The 16923-nt window shown below is 44.4% G+C and overlaps 1 protein-coding gene across 1 annotated transcript in view; it reads left to right on the top strand.

Moving 5' to 3' along the window:
• PLEKHM3 (pleckstrin homology domain containing M3) overlaps window positions 1-16923 on the top strand; it is a 196805-nt gene that overhangs the window by 72612 nt on the left and 107270 nt on the right. Inside the window, exon 5 of the mRNA XM_075528977.1 lies at window positions 15863-16056. Coding sequence (XP_075385092.1) covers window positions 15863-16056 — 194 coding nt within the window. The remainder of the gene's footprint in view (window positions 1-15862; window positions 16057-16923) is intronic.

A 16923-nucleotide genomic window follows, 5' to 3' on the forward strand; every position in this document is an offset into this window, starting at 1 on the left:
GAAAACATCTAAGAACTACAAGAACTAGACTGGGTAGCTATGACAACACAAGTCAGGGAGATGAAGCTCTGACACATTCCAACATAAGAGGAAAGAGAGAAGACTAGGAACGTGCAAAGGAGGCCCAGGAAGACTGCCCACTGTTGTTGTTGTTGTTAGGTGCCACTGAGTCAGTTCCAACTTATGGCGACTCTAGGTACAACCGAATGAAATACTGCACTGTCCTGTACCGTCCTTACATTTTTGTTCTACCTGAGCCTGGTGTCGCAGCCCCTGGGTCAGTTTATCTCAGTGGCCATTAAAGTGAAAGGAAATAGTCTCTTGAACATGGCTTAGCTAAAGCACATAGCAGAAGTGAAGTAAAAGAGCTGCACAGGAAACTTCAAAAGGAAGTTCAAGAAACTAAGTGAAGCATTCTAATAAAGTGTGCAAATGTAATGTAATGAATGAAGTATTGGGAATGAAGATCTGGTGAGTGGGTTCAACATAGAATCACACCGATTGCCCTCAAGAATTGATGCCTTTGAATTATGATATTGCTGAAGAAGATTGAATATACTGTGGTTGGCCATAAGAACAGACAAAATGCTCCCCACAACTGAAGATGGTGAGACTTACTAGTCCTCATGTCCTGTGGGCTTGTTGTCAGGAGGACCAGGCCCTGGACAGGGACATAAGGTTTGGTAATGTAGAGGGTCAGGGGAAAGAAGATCCCCTCAGTGAGATGGGCTGACACAGTGACGCCGACAGTGGACTAAACATTGATTTTGTGGATGGCACAGAACCAGATTGGGTTTTGTTCTGTTGTCAAAATGGAGGCACCGAATAATAACTGCACTGGGCACCTCAGCCTTAGTTTGGAACTAGTGGTCTTCACGGCCTATGAGTTGGTGTTAGTTGCTGTTCTGTTGCTTCTGATTAATCGCCACCCTATGTGCACACAGCAGATCTGCTCGATGGAATTTTCAAGTCTGTAACTTTTCAGATGCAGACATCTGGCTTCTGAAGCTCTTTGGGGTAGGTTCAAACCACCAACCTTTTGACTAGAAGCCAAATTTTAACAGTTTATGCCACCTAGTAACTACTATGGATTGAGTAAATTATTGTACAACAGTTTTCATACACAGAGTAGAAGCATCTGGCAAATCCAGGACTCTTACCCCCCACTGGAGTAGCACTCTAAGCTTAGGGTGTTGAAGTGGGCCTGTGTTTTGCCACATAACAGAGAATATGACTAGAAATCTTCATTTTCCTGGTTTGTATATTTGGGGAAAAAATCCTCATCTTAACTAAGTTTCTAACCTTCTCTTCTCCCACAAACTCATTGCCATCGAGTCAGCTCTGACCCATAGTGACCTACATGGCAAGGTAAACTGCTCCTGTGAGTTTCCCAGAACCCTTCATGGGAATTGGAAGCCTCAGATTTCTCTCTTAGAGTCAGCAGTTTAGAACTGCTGACTTTGAGCTTAGCAGCCCAATGCATAACCACTATGCCAGGGCTCCTTACTCTCTCTTAGTCTCAATTGTTTCAACTTTAGAGTGGAGATAACAATAGTGCTCACTTCTTAAGGTTGCTGTTTGCTTGAATGAATGCGTGATTCATAAAAAGCACCAGTAGAATGTCTGGCACATAATAAGCACTCAATTAAAGTCTTGCTATGATTGTGTACAGGATAATGGCAAATCTGTTGGTCTGACATACAAAGTCTTTTGATTTCTGCCTGTCTTTCCACCCTGGGGTGGAGTGGCTAAGCCTTTGGCTGCTAACAAAGTGGTCGGTGGTTTCCAAACAACAGCCACTACTGGGAGCAAGATGTGACAGTCTGCTTCTGAAGTGCAGATGTATAGCCTTGGAAACTAGGCGGACTTATAAGGTCATTCTGAGTCTGCATCAGCTCCCTGGCAATGGAACAAACAAAGGGCCCTTTCCTCCCTGGCCCCCACCAGTGTTTGCTCCACCAGGACTGCACTCCTCCTACTCCCATGTCACGCCATGCGATTTCACACCTTGGGCCTCCTCTTGCCCTCACCCAATGTGGCAAATCCTGAAACCCGCTTAACCCGCGTTTCCGCTCCTTCCTTTCCTCCCCTCTACCAGACAGAGTTATCACCCTCTCCGCTGTATCTTGTACTTGACACTCCAAATGTAGACTATAAATATAGTTGTAATGTGCGCATTAGATAAAAATGTAGTTAGAGGGAACGAACACTCATTGAGTTTGGTGCCGAGTCTGCTGGGAGCAGGGCTTTCGCTGCTAAAGAAGTGTACAGAGAGCAGTAAGTGAGGCTGCCCAGCCCTGTGATCTGGAGTGAGCTCAAGCTGGTGGCACATTCCAGAATACACTCCACTTAGTAAACAGAAAACGTGGCACGGAATGAGGACAATATTTTTGTTTTAATCAGGCATGATTTGTTAAGACATAAAATGGAAGGGGTGGGTGGGTATCCAAGTCTGTTTGCAGTGAGCTCTGAGAACCACTGAAGCCATCAATTTAGGTATCACCGATGCTTGCCGTCTTTCTCTACAGCAGATGTATTGCGGTGGTGGCCATTCCAGGAACAAGGTTTGATGTCGAGAAGAGCCTGAAGTGACTAATGATTTTCGGTGTGCTTAGTTTATCCATGTGGCATAGGAGCACAGTCTCCTTTGTCAGACCATTCCTTCTCAAGGTCTCCGTGGACCAGGGATGATTTTCAAGGCAAGACTAGAGCGGGTCGATTTTATCTGCATCATCTCTCGCCGGCATTAAATAACTCTATTCCATTTAGTCCCTTGTCTGGCTGTCTTTGCTCAGACACCAGGATTTAACTTAGTGCTTCTAATTGTTAGAATCAATTCAGACCTATCAGTTTTCAAGACCAGACATCTTTTTATTACATCTGCCCGCTGACCTTAATAGCAAGTACGTGACTGGTTTGAATATCCATTTAAAAGATGGAAAAATGGTTCTGCAGAGCAGAATGAAATCTGTTCTCTTATCTGCATGCTCAAGTAATAATAATCCTAGTTATTTTTAAAGCAGAATTTCATCTTGCAGATAGTATTGTATAGATAGTATAGATAGTGTCCACCTTGCAGATAGTATTGAGCTCCAGGATTACCCAACCTCTAAACCCTAGCCTCGAATTCTATAGCTATTTTCTAATGGCATTCTCATTGACGAAAACTTTCCCTTTGCCCCTCATTCATGAAAATCAAAATGTCAAAGAGGTGGTGGGAGGTCAAACTTAGCTTCACCTCTTCCTAAATAGTTCCCTTTGGTTGTATATTTGTACGTATGTATGTATGTATTTACTGTCCTAGGCTGAATATTGACATTCCATTTAGCTCGGGGTTTCCCAGGTTATGAAAGCCATTTCCTATCTCCACATCTTGAGAGACATTCAAGGCAAACTGTGTTGCCCTTGCATAGCTAGGAAATAGCTAGCTAATGGGAGAAACCACTTGATCAGAGTCATTTGGAGATTTTGAGAACAAATCATAATTAAACTTAAATTCTCCTGATTCTCTGCCCATTGTCCCACAGTGCCTATTTTAACGGGATCAAGAAGTATTGTGGTCAAGGTCAATGTTATTAAGACTTTGGCCATAATTTCTCACAACAGTAATGAGAAAAAACACTGGAAGTATGTCAAAGTGATGAGTATTTATTTATGGTAGGATTTGGTTTGTTTGTTTTTTTCCTTCCTGATTGTTTTAAATCTCTGTTTAAATCTCAAGTCAAGCAGATTTGATCATAATGATTTAGGTAGACTAAAACTTTGGGAACTTTCATTTCCTGATGTGGCATGACCCCACATGAGAAGAAACAGATGGAAACATCAATTAATAACCAGAATGTGGAGTATCTGCAGTATTATGAATCGAGGAAAATTAGAAGTTGTAAAGAAGAAATGGAACCCATAAATGTTGATATCCCAGACATTAGTGAGCCAAAATGGACTGATATTAGGTATTTGAATTGGACAATCATATGGTCTAGTGTTCTGGGAATGCATGAACCATTACAAAGCATATTTTAAGATCTTTCCTAAAGTATAATACTGTCAGTGATAGGATAATATTCCTGTTATTGAACTTCATCAAACATGCAATCGATATCATTGATAATTGTTGGTGACTAGAATATGAAAGTTGGAAACAAAAAGAGCTATCATATCATCATGTTGATTCCAACTAACAGCGATCCTGTCGAGCACAGAACTGCCCGCAGAAGGTCCCCAAGGGTGTCATTGCTACAGAAGCAGAATGTCACCTTTTCTCCCACAGAGCCACTGATGGGTTTGAACTCCTGGACTCTAACTCCTTCATGATTACCCACTGTTCCTTGGGGAAGCATCAGTAGCTAGTAACTATGGGAACTCGTAATAGAAATGATGCCAGAGATATCAAGATAGAATTTTGAAAGACTAATAAATTACTCATTTCAAATACTTATTTTTAATGCAACATCATAAGTGGCAACTATACAGAAGGACATTGCTGGATGGAATACACAGGAATCAAATTGATTACTTGTCTGTGAGACACTAGAGAAATTTCATATCAGCAGTCAGAACAAGACGAGGAGCCAAGTGATGGGGCAGTGGTTACGCATGAGTGGTCAAGAGTTTGAATCCATTAGCTGAACGGTGGAAGAGAACGGTGGCCCTCTGCTCCTGTAAAGATGACGGCCTTGGAACAGGCCACCAATTGCTCGCATGCACATTCAAGATGAAGCCAAAGAAAAAATGAAAACAAGTCCAGGAAAGCCAAAGTAAGACTTTAAGTATATCTGTCCCACTGGAATTTGGAGACCATCTAGAGCAGCAGTTCTCAACCTTCCTCACGCCACGACCCTTTCATACAGTTCCTCAGGTGTGGTGATCCTCCATTCATAAAATTATTTTTGTTGCTGCTTCATCACTGCAATCTTGCAACTGTTATAAATCGGGCAACCCCTATGAAAGGGTCATTTGACACCCCCCAAGGGGTCGTGACCCATAGGTTGAGAACCGCTCATGTAAAGAATTGATTTGAAACATTGAATGAACATTAATGACTGCAGACAGGTAAATTGGGGGGGAGGAGTGACATCAAGGACATAATACATAAAGGCCGCAAATGGTGATTAAAATCACTGAAAGAAAATACCAAAACAGATGTCATAAGAGACTCTGAAATAGTCTCTTGAACATGGCTTAGCTAAAGCACATAGCAGAAGTGAAGTAAAAGAGCCGCACAGGAAACTTCAAAAGGAAGTTCAAGAAACTAAGTGAAGCATTCTAATAAAGTGTGCAAAGACCTGGAATTAGAAACCCCAAAGGGAAGAAAACATACAGCACTTTTCAAGTCGAACAACCTGCAGAAAACATTCAAACCTTGAGTGGCAATACCGAAGGTCTCTATGCTCAAGTTATCGAACAATGCAGGATGTATCCAAGGAAGGCGGAAGGACTGCATGGGATCCATATGGAGAGAAGATGTCACTTTGAGACTAATCATGTGCAAGTCGCCAGCCATGGTATATTCAATACACTCATATGTATGCATGTGCAAAAGCTGGGTAATGAATAAGGAAAGCCAGAGAATTGAGGCACTTAAATTGTTGTGTTGAAGAATGATGTTGAATATACCACCGACTATCAGAAGAACAAACCAATCTATCTTGGAAGAAGGACAGCCAGAATGCTCCTTAGAACTGAGGATAGCAACACTTCGTCTCATGTGCTTTGGATATGGTATTAAAAGCCTAGTCCCTGGAGAAGGGCATCATGCGTAGTTCATTAAGCAGAAGGCAGTGAACAAGAGGAAGCTCCACACGAGACAGGCTGACACAGTGAGGCAACAGTGGGCTCAAACATGGCAGTGACTGAGCATGCTGCTGGCCCAGCACAGGTTCCTTTGAATAGGAGTGACTCTGTGGCACCTGACAAGAAGACGACGACGAAGAACTCAGTAATGTGATTATAGTACTTTCATATGTTTTAATGTCCTGGAAAATATACTTAATTGATTCCTTTATAACAGATATGTCTTACATGTGGCTCCTGTAATCTTGGAGAATATTTTTACTGGTTAATTGATAAAAATTATAAGTCACTTATCTGATTTGGGAGAGATATGGTGTTCTGAATTTTAGAATGGTTTTATTCCTTCAAATGCACACTGTTTTTATGTTGTCACTTGACTCCACATATGCTGTTTAAGAAACACATATTGGAAATGAATTACTTTATTAACTATAATTGTATACTCCTGAGTGTCTTTTAACTGTATGTAAAAGTGATTTCTGTTCTGTAATAGGTGACCTCAGGTTTATGACGTCATAGGTAACTTACCGTTTATGAAGCTGTTCTTCCTGGAAGAAGCTGCCCCGCACTGTTACACTTTCATCCTTCCTTCCTTATTGAATGTAATAGACCTTCACAAAATACAAGATTTAAAAAGTACAGAAGGACAGACATTTCCTAGGTAATCTCCATTCCCTCCTTTCCCTCCACCCACCCAGTCTCCTCCCCACAGGCAGCCAAGTGACACCTTTCTTGGGTATTCCTCTATGAAGGTGTGCTTGAATATAGCGGTAATATATGTGTAGGCTGTATATAATGTATAGTAATACACACAGAAATACATATACATAATTTATCTAGCAAGGCCTTTTCTTTATGAACTACATACTTTTCCAAACTTTTGCTATTATTATAGGCAGTGATTCAATGAATAGCTAACTATACATCATTTTGAATCAAAGTCCGCCCATTCGTGGAGGAGGAGAGTATTTGTAGATGGCTTCGGAGGTGCATGGATGCACATTTGGGAGGAAGACCATATTGCCAAGTCACCTTCAGCTGGGCTGTATGCTCTGCTTTGGGGTGTGTGTTCCTGCTCCTTTGTCCCCTTCTTATAGGCTGTCAGCTGTCCCTTCTGTCATCACTGTGCTACCTCTATCTGCCCTTTCTCTTTTCTACTTGACTGGCTCTGATGTAGGTACGTTGTAAACTTAGAAAGAAATGACCAATTAGAATTGAGCACTGTAAATTATGTATTTGTTCATTTAGCAAGTACTGAGTTCTTTTGAGCACACTGATTGGTGAGCTCAATTCTCTTATTTCAGCAGACATTGAGAAAGAAAGAGAATAAATATACAAATGGAAACTGCTTAGATAAGTGAACCCTGGGTACATAAGTTGGACTGCTAACCGCAAAGTCTGAAAATCGAACCTGCCAGCCACTCCTCAGAGAAAGAAGAGGTGTCTGCTCCCCTAGGTGTTTAAAATCTTGGAAATCCAAAGAAGCAGTTCTCTGTTCTTTGGAATCAACTCGGTGGCAGTGAGTTTGGTATTGGAAATATGAAGAGTTGTGAACTTTAGTCTTTTTAGAGTGGTAATCAACCTGTCAACATACTACCCAATTCTACTGGCAGATTGATCTCCGTTTTGCAGCCCAGTGCATTCCACTTTAGGAGGACTGATAAGACAGTGGGTGGGTAAGCCTCGGCCTGCTAACTATAAGGTTGCCTGGTCAAACGTACCACCTGCCCTGAGAGATACAGAAGATGATACCCACTCCTGTAAAAATTTAGAGTTTGGGGAACCGTATGGAGCAGTTCTTCTCTGCCTTCCAGGGTCTCTATGGCCTGGAATCAACTGGATGGAAGTGCCTGGTGGCACAGTGGTCACACACCCAGCTGTTAACAGCAAGGTTGGGGGCGTGAAAAGACAAGTTGCTTTGTGGGAGAATCATGGGACAGTCTGCTTCCGGGAAAAGGAGAGACAGCCTTGGAAAACATATGGGACAGTTCTACTCCATCCTACAGAGTCACTGTGATTTGGAATCAACTTGATGGCAATGGGTTTTAACAGATATTCTGCTTAGCTGGGAGAGAGGGGTGAGAGAAGAATTAGGGATCACCTCTTTTAAAGAATAATGAGCAGATGATTAAAGGTAGAATAGTTTAAAAATGAAAATTGTGAACATAGAAAATGCTCACAGCCAAAGTCAGGGTCTCCTCCCCTGATCTGAATTCTGGTTCCAGTTTTGCTACAAAATGACAATGGCAGCTAATTCGCTTAACTTCTCCAGGCTCAGCTTTCTCTTGTCTTAAGTACAGGTCCTGGGTCGGGTCACAGGTTCTCCAAGTGTATTCCTTGGAACACAGGCAGATCCTTTGGTGTGGATGGGTGTTACTCAAGAAGAGGGGCACAGCGAGGCCAGCATCAGGAGAGTTAGAAGGGGCCCCCTCTCCAGCAGAGTGAAGTTGTAAGCCTGTAGCTTGGCAAAAGACTGGAGCAAAAAGGATTAACAACAGAAGATGCCCCTTTGACAGTTCATGAGCAGAACCCAGCCAGGCTTCAGCTCCCCTGCCTCCCTGCAGCCCACACAACACTAAGCAGCTGCCTGGTGTCTCACCAGATAGGCCTGGGAAATGGCTAGGAGGTGGAGGGGGGAATAGGTTTTCTTCAGCACAGGTCTTCTCAGAACTTATACATGCTAACACAGGACACTGAATTACCGAGAAAAGGATGTGGTCTGTATCCTAGTATTTGTTGGCCCCCAGTACCCATTTCTCACAGAGTTTTGATTTTGTTTTGTAAGTAGAGCCCCTTGGAGCACAGGTGGTGAAAGACTGAGCTTGACGATATTTATGAGGCCGTATCATTCTTAGAGTGTGCTTTGTACTGTTGTGTCCCCATGCACTTGTCACCTTCAACAAGGAAAACAAGGTCATGGTACAAATCCTCACTACCACTGCTGCCATATCATGTCCAAATTAGGGGCCGTGGTGAAACATTCCCTTGTCTCCATTACTTTATTACCCAGGGCTATTTTGTGTGTGTGTGTGGTGTAGTGGGGTGGGGGTGGTAATGCTAAAATACCATTCCAGCCTCTTTGTCTCAGAATTAGGTAAACCTGAGCATTTGAGCTTTTTTTTTTTTTTTCAGATTTAAGGCTTTTATTTTATTTAACTCAAGTGAACTCGGGTAGTTGGCTCCTTGTTCCCAGGACCCAGCTGTGGTGCCGTCCAACATCAAACAAGCAGCATTCCCGTTGACTCTTCTGCTTAGAGAGCACTTGAGCTTTGGTGGCTGACTTGTAATGGGTGAGCGGACGGGCGGAAAGGTCAGTGGCATTGATCCACTTAGGCAGGCCTCCAGTAAGGGGTCAGCCCGTCAGCCCCACCAGGGTAGTAGTGCCATTCAAAGATCTGACGCTAGTCGTAAGCATCTTTCGTTTTCGGAGCGTGGAAGGGAACCTTCTCCAAGGCAGTGGCCATCATTGTATCATCAACCGGATGTTCCACAAAGTCCTGTAAAATCTTAAACCGAGGTGATCCCGCCACTGAAAGCTTCTTTCGGTCACCAAAGAATCTCTTAGACAACAGGTTAGTGTCCTCAAAGGCCTCTCACAGATGTTTCCCTAGCCCATGATTTGGAATTCTCATTTCTGGTGGGAGAGACACGTAGTAGGAAGAGAGTTGGTGATCCAGGAATGGGACTCTCAGTTCAAGACCATGGGCAGCAGCAGTTCGATCTGAGAATTTGTTTTTAAGCAGTACCACCGTCCCCAGCATAACAAAAGACATATCTGCACAGGCAATGTTTAATGCTCAAATCAAATTAAAACATACGTATTTCTAAGTACATATGGGAATATAGCAGGTTACTTTGTATTGAAGCATAACATGATTGTGCGTTTTCTCTCTTCCTGTGTGTGAGGAGGGGAAAAGTCCCACGTCTCCTCATGACTCCACGTCGTGTAAACTAGAGAGGAGTGAAGAAAGGATCAGGCCACAAACTGCAACAAACCACAAACCCAAATTTTCATCCTGTGAGGAATTTTGTGAATTAGCTCAAAGTACTATGGAGAGATATTAGCTGGATATACCCCCCAGATGCCATCAAGTCAATTCCGACTCATGGTGGCCACCCTTTGTATGTGAGAGTCAAACTGTGTCCATTGTGCTTTAAGTGGGTGATTTTGGGGGAAGTAGATTACCCGGTCTTTCTTCCAAGGTGCCTCTGGGTGTCCTCAAACTACCAACTTTTTGGTTACCATTTGTACCACCATTATATAGCTAAACCCTCAATCACAGAGATCGACTGTTACTTAGTAAAATACGAATAAGTCAATAAGCCTGAAAGAGGAGTGGGATCATGAGTTTCCGCCCATATGATCCTATTTTCAAAAGCAAGAAGAGTCTTGGTTTTACCCTTCGACACTTGACCAGGAACTGGGCTCTAATATACATCAGAAACAGCCCTCGGGTGCTCCGCGTTTTTAACAATTTGATCAGCAAGATGTACAACAGTAGCTCTTTTGAAAAAAATTTTGTGTTTGCTTTGAAAATATACACACCAGACTGATTGCATTTTTCAAATGGTACAATCCTGCTCACCTTCCTTTTCCAACTTTTCCTTCCCCAGTAGCATAAATATACCCCTCCAACCTTCCCTTTAACCTTCCCTTTGATCCCGTCTGGACCGTTAGAAGAGCTCAATGCGCCAGGCAGATGTTCTTTACTCAGCGCGCTAACCCGTTGTCTGGTTTCAGGAGCCCGTGCGGTGCTGCGGGCTCTAGCTGGACTGCTCGCTGCAAGGTCAGCTGATAGAAACCACCAGCTGCTCCTCCGGGGAAAGACCAGGCTTTCACTCCTGTAAAGATCTACAGTCTCAGAAACCCCGGGGGGCAATTCTACCCTGTTGTATAGGGTCCTTATGAGTTATAATCGACTTGGTGGCTGTGAATGCATCGTCTGGTTTAAAGAAAACTTGAGGGGATATAGAGCGAGACCTCAGTCCTCGAACTTCCTGGTATTTGAACAGAATTTGGACCTGATGGAGTTTGACGACCAAGGCATCACTGTGCTTAGTTTAAGGTTTAGTTTATCTCAGGGAAATTGTTCGAGGGGTTCATCTAGCCCCAGTGGCCCTAAGTCTAGATTCCGTGAGAATCTGGAATTCTGCTGGGGGTTATTCCCCCATTTTACCAGGCTCTGTATAGAGAATCTTTGAGTACAAGGCCCATGAATCGTAGTTAGCCACCATCCCATTCTGGCCTCAAGGCAAAGCAGATGATGTTTATGGAAGTTACATGGTCCGTTTCCTCCTCCTGTTCATAACTCTCTTTCGTTATTGCTCCAGGATTGTTGCTGCTTGCCAGCTTTTAATATTCCCTGCACTCTTTGTGTGTCATTGAGTAAATCCCAAGGCATCACGAGCCTGTGTGATTACGAGGTACTGTCAAGTCAGTTTCGACACATAGCGACCACTTTTGGCTTATGTTGGAGCCCATTCTAGCAGCCACTGTGTCGATCCATCTGATTCATGGTCTTTTTCGTTTTTACTGATTCACTACTTTAACAAATATGATGTCCTCTGGCTGTATTTCTTCCAACACAGTTATTCATTCTTCAGGCAGTCCCTGGAGGCCAGAGGAGAACTGCCGTAGGGTGTCTAGGCTCTCAAGCTTGCAACTTAGCCTGCTGTCGCTTTCCTCTGCAGTTAGCAGCCGACTGCTTAACCACTGGGTCTCTAGGGCACGGAAATCCATGTTAGCCCACTTAGCAAGGACGCACAGCAGTTGAATTATATTTGGTGTTCACACACTACTTGTGTAATGTTTATGTAACTAAGAAAGAAATGTCTGTCACATAGCCCTATCACCAGAAAGTTTCAGTTGTTTCTTCCCTAAGGAAGAAAGATGAGACTTTCTACATTCGTTAAGATTTACAATCTTGGAAACTCACAGGGACAGTTCTACCCTGCCCTATTGGGTCCCTATGGTTCAGAATTGACTTGACAGCATTGAATCTGGTTTTTGTTAGTTCTTCCCCTAAAACACACGCGCGCGCACGCGCGCGCGCACCCACACACATCTGCCTTTCTTTTAAAACTGTCTTGTAGTTTTAATTGCGCTTGAAAGTGAACCCCTCATATTAGTGGGGGATCATTTAGAACTTAGGGAGCAGCGAGAAGACACAGATTGCCCTATTTATAAAGCAGCCTTCCAGGCCACGCTTTGAGCCTCTCAAATGTCCCCTCACAGGTGCAAGTGGTTGATTCTCAAAACACGAGCGCATGTGCTCAGCCTTGTTGCCAAAATGGCTCCCGGTGGCAGGGCCATGTTCCCAGGCTGAGGCAGGAGCAGCATCGACATGCTGGTTGTGCTTCATGGCAGCTAATAACTTGTGAGGGCAGAGCCTTAGATTCTATTTAGATGCCAGCTCTGCGTAGGCCCGTCTGTGCGTGAATGCTGATGTCGGCACTGCTGCCCGCCGTCTTTCTGATCCTTCACCCACACTACAGGAGACAGAGGCTTGTCTGCCTCGTGTGTAAGGAGCTCTCTGGCTGTATTTCTTCCAACACAGATTTGTTTTCATACTGTCTCTGTAAAAGACATCTCGCTCTTCCAAATGGGCTTAAGTACCACCTGAAAGGAGAAGCCTTTTAAGGCCCCTGGGAGACTGGCCAGTGCCCTTTATCCTTCAGTTCACCTTCTAAAAGGTAGCATTGTTAAGTGAATTCAGCAGGGCTCTGCCTCAGTATAAACACTGCCCAATGGAGCCCGAACGACTAATTGCATTGTACAATACATCACTTTTCAGCAACAGTTTCAAGTGGATCTGACTTCATCTCCCAAAACACCATCTGTTTTTTCCTCATTTATTTAAATGGAGAAAATACCTAAACACGATAGATAAAATATTTACGCCCAACCCTGCCTTTCCCATGGACTGTGAGCCTCATGAGGACAAGTTCTCGGCCTGCCACAGCGCCTGGCACGGACCAGTCCGTGTCTGCCTCCAGCAGAGCCATGAGCAGTAGTTAGCCCTGTCACCTTGGAATAACTCTTATTTCCAGACTGGTGAAACAGTCGAAAGATTTGGCTGATTTAAGGGTTTTGGCTGAGTCTAAATGCCTCTTTGTGAGTTGGGTTTGCAGAGACTGTTCGCTTCTGTGCTTCTAACTCTGTAACTCGGCAGAACCCCATAGGGATCACACAAGGCAACCAAACCAAAACCCACAGCCACGGAGCCAATTCCAGCTAACAGAACAGAGTAGGCCTGCCCCCAGGCTGAGTCTTGATGGAAGCAGGCTGCCACACTTTTCTTCTACAAAGTACTTGGTGGTTTGAACCGACAACATTTGATTAGCAGCCAAGTGCTTTAACCACTGTGTCACCAAGGCTCCCGCAGTGCAACGGAACTTCAACTTTTATTTTGGTTACAAGGGAAAAAATGAGGCTTTTCTTAAAAAAAAGAAAGAAACCGATGCATCTGTCTGTATCTCTAAGGCACACAAAGTTCTGCATAACCTTAGCACTAAAATAGATTTAGAATGTTGAGTTGCGTAGAACAATGTAAGCATATTTTAACTGCCACATCTTGTCATATGTGTAGCATCACATGAATCTATTGAGGGGTGCTGTGACTGTGCCTGCTGGGGAAACTCTCCTCTGTCCCCGCCCTGTCCACCAGCGCAGTTCCTCTGCCCCTTCCTTCCGTCCTCTTTCTAGACCTGGCTCAGGGAGCCTTTCCCTTAGCCCTTGGCCCTAGGCCTCCCCACCAAACCAAATTCACTGCCAGCGAGTTGATTCTGACTCGTCGCCAGCCCACAGAGCAGAGGAGAACTGCCCCTGTGCGTTTCTGAGACGGAATTTTTACAGGAGTAGATCCTCATCTTTCTCCCACTGAGTGGCTGGTGGGCTTGAACTGCTGACTTTGTGGTTAGCCACCCTAAGCATAATCCACTGCACCACCAGGGACACCTCCTCTCCATGCAGAAGAGTTGTGGGTTGCCTTCATACATTTGTGTAGCAGCCGAAATGTCGCTTGCAGTCTCTGTCTTAAATGTTTCACTTGTCGCAGTAAACAGTGAGCCCTGTGCGGGTAAGGACCATGTCCTCCTGTTTGCTTTCCTTAATTTAACGAGCTTAGGAGCCTCGGTGGCACTGTTGGCTCTGTGTCTGACTGCTAACCACCAGGTCACTTACGGTCAAACCCACCGAGGGAAAGATGAGGCTCTCGCCCCTGTAAGGATGTATAGCCTTGGAAACCCTAAGTAGGGTCGCTATGAGTCGGAACCAACTGGATGGCAGAGTGCAATGAGCACACAGCCCCGAGGTAATTTTTTGTGGCCCTCGATGCTGTGAAATAAAATGAAAATAGAAAAAAAATGTTATGAAGAAAATAGCGCTTAGGGGAGATAGAGATAACACCGCACACACAGTTCCCTCGTTACCCCTTTAACTACTGAAGACGAGGATGCACGTGGCCCAGTGCCTTTCCTGGGGGCCCGTGGACATGTGTAAACGCGCTGACTCAGTTCCGGTGACGTTTGGAAGCCATCTGTCTGCCACTCTCAGGGTCACGTCATGTAAACAGATCCCAATAGCGAAAGGTTAAACAGAGCACTCTGGGTTGTGCTGTTAGGAATCATACCTAGCGGCAGCGCTCGTTAACATTTTTAGAGGGGAGCCCTTACCATTGTGCATCCCCTTTGTCACTGTCCAACATTTTGTGTTTTTTATTAGTTACTTTGTTATATTTTCCGGTCACAACATAAGAGGTAAGTGAAAACTAGTAGGAGGAAAGTGCTGGCAAGTTTCAGGTAAAAAAAGAATAATTATAGTTTTATAAATACATAAAATAAAATAAATGTTTAAATAAAAGCAATTATATAGTGTTTTAATGATCTTTTCCATATTCCTGAATCCTCACTTCGAAATATAAGTTTAACAGAATTTGTGAATGGGATGTGGCCCACGTGAATCTTTCCTGTTGCACCCAATGGCCCGCCGCGTTGTCATTGAGTGTGACACCCCTGGTCTAGATCCTGAAACAGAGTAGATTTTCAATGTTCTTTTTAGTAAATGAAGTTTTACTCCGTGTATATTGAGCTTCAGTCTTACCCCCCGGGATGAAAGAGTTTGGGTAGAGAATTTGGAGAGGCTGTACCTTCTATAAATAGAAACCGAGTCAGCTATGTGAATATCATCAGCCAGCACATTTCTCAGCATCAGTGAGCTGGTAGGTAAAGATTCCTTTAAGTCTTGCCTGCAGGTTAGGCATGATTTAAACTCTTTCTCTATGTCTGGTGTGATGTGTTTCCAAGGCACGATGTGTTCCTGTTGGGGACAGTGGCTTTTGTAGTCCATTGTAAGTGCTGTCCCTTACTACCCAAAGTGGAGACAGTTGCGAGCTTATGTTGGCCACAGTCTGCCCAAGCTCAGAACTGCTCTCGTGCAAGCCCTTGCTTTCGGGTCCCTGAAGAGGGTGCTCGAGACTGCTTTCTACTCACTCCAATTATGAATTTGAAAATGTTTTTGAAAATATATTATGCCCTTTGAATTTCATAATGTGTACACTTCACCCTTTTAAAAATGGTACATTATATATTTATATAGATGTAGCTAGATGTATGCATGTTTATGTATACACACATTTATATATATTTTAATATCAGCATTCTTGTTTAGACAGTCTTCATGAACTCCTTTTTTAAGTAAAGCATTTTATTTTGAAATAATTATAGCTTCACCGGAAGTTAAAAGGCAGTACCGGGAAGTCCAGCTTACCATGCCCCACAGCTTATGCCAGAAGTTGCTTCTCCGTTAATATGCCCGAGAGAGACCAGGACATCGACGTGAACATCATGCATGTGTGTTGTCCTGCGTTATTTCATTACATGCATAGATTAACCGCCGCCACGGTCCAGGAATGAAAGCAATGAATCCCTTCACTGCCAGGGTTCCTTTAGCAGCAAGCGCGGTTCCATCTTGCGTTCCGCTGCCCGCAGGGAAGGGGAATGGGCCCACGTTGGGAAGCGAGGTGCCTGCCTGGGTGCGGGGCCCGAGTGACCGAGGCGGCTTGTGTTGCAGGTGTCCAAGCAGGCCAAAGAGTTTCTGGAGTACGTGTGCGAGGAGCCCCTCATCGACGTGCGCCAGGAGAACCCCATGCTGTACCTGCACGCCGAGCCGCTGGCCGCCGTGGCGCGCCTGAGGCAGCGGCTCAAGTCCCTGCGGGCCTACCTGTTCAGCTGCCGCGCCGCGGTGGCCGAGGACCTGCGCCGAAGGTAAGACTCCCGCACGCGTGCCACACCACGCCCTGCGTGAAGCCGCTAGCGGCGGGCCCCCGGTGGAGTTCACACAGGGTCCCCAGGGAGCCCACTGCCCAGTTGTTTGGGCCTCATCACTTCCCGTGACACGCTTCCTACCCACCCTTGCTATAGAACTGACCTTGTGGATCTCATAGTTTGAATTTGTGTCTCATGTGAGTTCCATGTTTTTATGGTCCGGGTCTGGGAACACAGTGCTTGTTGCTACTCTACGTGCAAATAAACAAGGTATTAGGCACATTAAGAGGACACAAAATAGAGCATTTATTTCTTTATTGGGAAAAATGTTTCTGTCTTGCAACAATGAGTGTGTTTCCAAATTCATCTCCCAAGAAAGCAACAGAGGGCATTTTATCAGAATATTGCATTTCTCTTTGAGCAGGATATTTGCATATTACCTTGTAAGGAAATGGAACAATTACTGGAGAAACTAAATAAATACATCTTATCATGCGCTCTGAGCCCCGGTCAATGTTTATGAATACCTACTGCATATTTCTCCCTGAAAAATATTTTTCACAGCTGAGTACATCAACATACTCTGCCATTTCCTACCCAACAATCCACCGCTGCTCCCCTTGTTTTCTGAGGGAAGTGATGGCTACTGTACTGACAGTCCCTAAGTCAGGGAGAACTCTTGTTGACCCACCTCGGGCTTTGGTTTCTCGAGGTAAGTAGAAAATGAACATGTCGTGCCTCTGAATTCTCCCTTTTAGAAAGAAGTTGGGTCATGAGTAGCTAAGACACACACACACACACACACACACACACATGTTCCTGTATGTCATATATATGAGATATAGGCAATTCACATGTCCCCTTCGA

This window comes from Tenrec ecaudatus, chromosome 13 (genome assembly GCF_050624435.1).
Source record: "Tenrec ecaudatus isolate mTenEca1 chromosome 13, mTenEca1.hap1, whole genome shotgun sequence".
NCBI classification, from domain to species: Eukaryota; Metazoa; Chordata; class Mammalia; order Afrosoricida; family Tenrecidae; genus Tenrec; species Tenrec ecaudatus.